At 39.0% G+C, this 1,323-nt stretch overlaps 1 protein-coding gene across 1 annotated transcript; it reads left to right on the top strand.

Annotated features, from left to right (window-relative positions):
- Window positions 1-640: 640 nt before the first annotated feature.
- LOC148013126 (heat shock protein 21, chloroplastic-like) lies at window positions 641-1,030 on the top strand. Its single transcript, XM_087667846.1, has one exon. It carries the CDS (start codon window positions 641-643, stop codon window positions 1,028-1,030), a length of 390 nt encoding a protein of 129 aa, XP_087523972.1.
- Window positions 1,031-1,323: the final 293 nt, after the last annotated feature.

Below are 1,323 nucleotides of genomic sequence, written 5' to 3'. Positions count from 1 at the left end.
AGGGGAATGTGATATCAGTACAAGGGCAGCCGATTCTTAGCTAGAGTAGTCATCCAAGAAGTAGAAAGAGAAAGAGAGCATTATGGAGATGATGGATAACAACATAGATGACATTAATAGCTTGAAGAAAGTACATGTAAATTGGTCGGTCCAATTGCATCAACAATTTGTAAATGTAGTCAATCAGCTGCATGTGGAAAACTGTTTGCTACGAATTGTGTCCCCAAGAGAATACTTGAAATTATGAATGTGCAAATGAAGCCTTCTCAGTGGTGGACCTTGCTAATCAGAAATTTCTCGGGTTGTCATTTGATCATGTGAATATCCATGGTAGATCAATATCTCTTGGACATCCTATCAGTGCCACTAGAGCTCATATCATCAATAGTATAATCACATGTCTTGCATTGAAAGATAAGAGGATTGGCATTGCTATGATATGTAATGGTGAGGGAAGTGTTTTAGCAATTGTGATTGAATGAGACCAAAAATTAGAAGCTGTATGAACATCAATTTGGCCACAAGCACAAAACTGAAGGTAGTAAAGAGTATCACAAATGCTGTTGTTAATCAAAGCACAAGGTCGACGTGAGGTTTCTTGCCAAGGTTGTGCTTTCCATTCCAACAAGAAAGATCACTGATGGACAAAATGGATCACATCTTCGACTTCATTTTCCCTTTCTCTACCTCTCCACTCTTGCATGCGGGCATTATCAATCACCTTCCCATGGACGTGATGGAAAATGACAAGTGCTTCAAGTTGCATGTCAAACTACCTAGGTATGCCAAGGATGATGTGAAGCTATGCATTGAAAATGGAGACCTCACCTTGAAAATTGAGCAAAACACAAAGGAATCATTGAAGGAGGACTGGTCATCTAGGAGCTATGGAGCATTCAATGTGCAGAGTAGCTTGCCTGACAATGTAGATCAAACTATTATCAAGGAGGTTCTGAAGAATGGTGTTCTCAATGTAATGGTGCCAAAGGCTAAGACCAATAAGAAAAAGCTCGAAATCCAAGTTGATTGAGCACTTCTAATAAGTGGGCCTGTCAAAGAAGCGGTCTGATGATTACCAAGCTACAAAAAAGTAGAAAAGAAAGAGCCGTGTGAAACAAAGGAAAATCAACTCCAAAGAAATGTAAAAAGAAAGGAAGTTCTAAAAGCTTTTAAATTCTAAATGCTTTAGGCTTTTCAAAAAAACACAATGTGTTTTGAGAGGACAGAAATGCCTATATAAAGAGGGGAGATAGAAGTAGTAGGGGCCCTTCCCTTCATATAACCAAACTTGTTTCTTATGTGAAGAGAGAGGAGGGTCCCATA

Source organism: Lygodium microphyllum, chromosome 26 (assembly GCF_053477565.2).
Source record: "Lygodium microphyllum isolate KBCC chromosome 26, Lygodium_microphyllum_v1.1.10, whole genome shotgun sequence".
Lineage (NCBI taxonomy): Eukaryota > Viridiplantae > Streptophyta > Polypodiopsida > Schizaeales > Lygodiaceae > Lygodium > Lygodium microphyllum.
The sequence above is the reverse complement of the archived record's forward strand: the minus strand, read 5'-3'. Positions and strand labels throughout refer to the sequence as shown.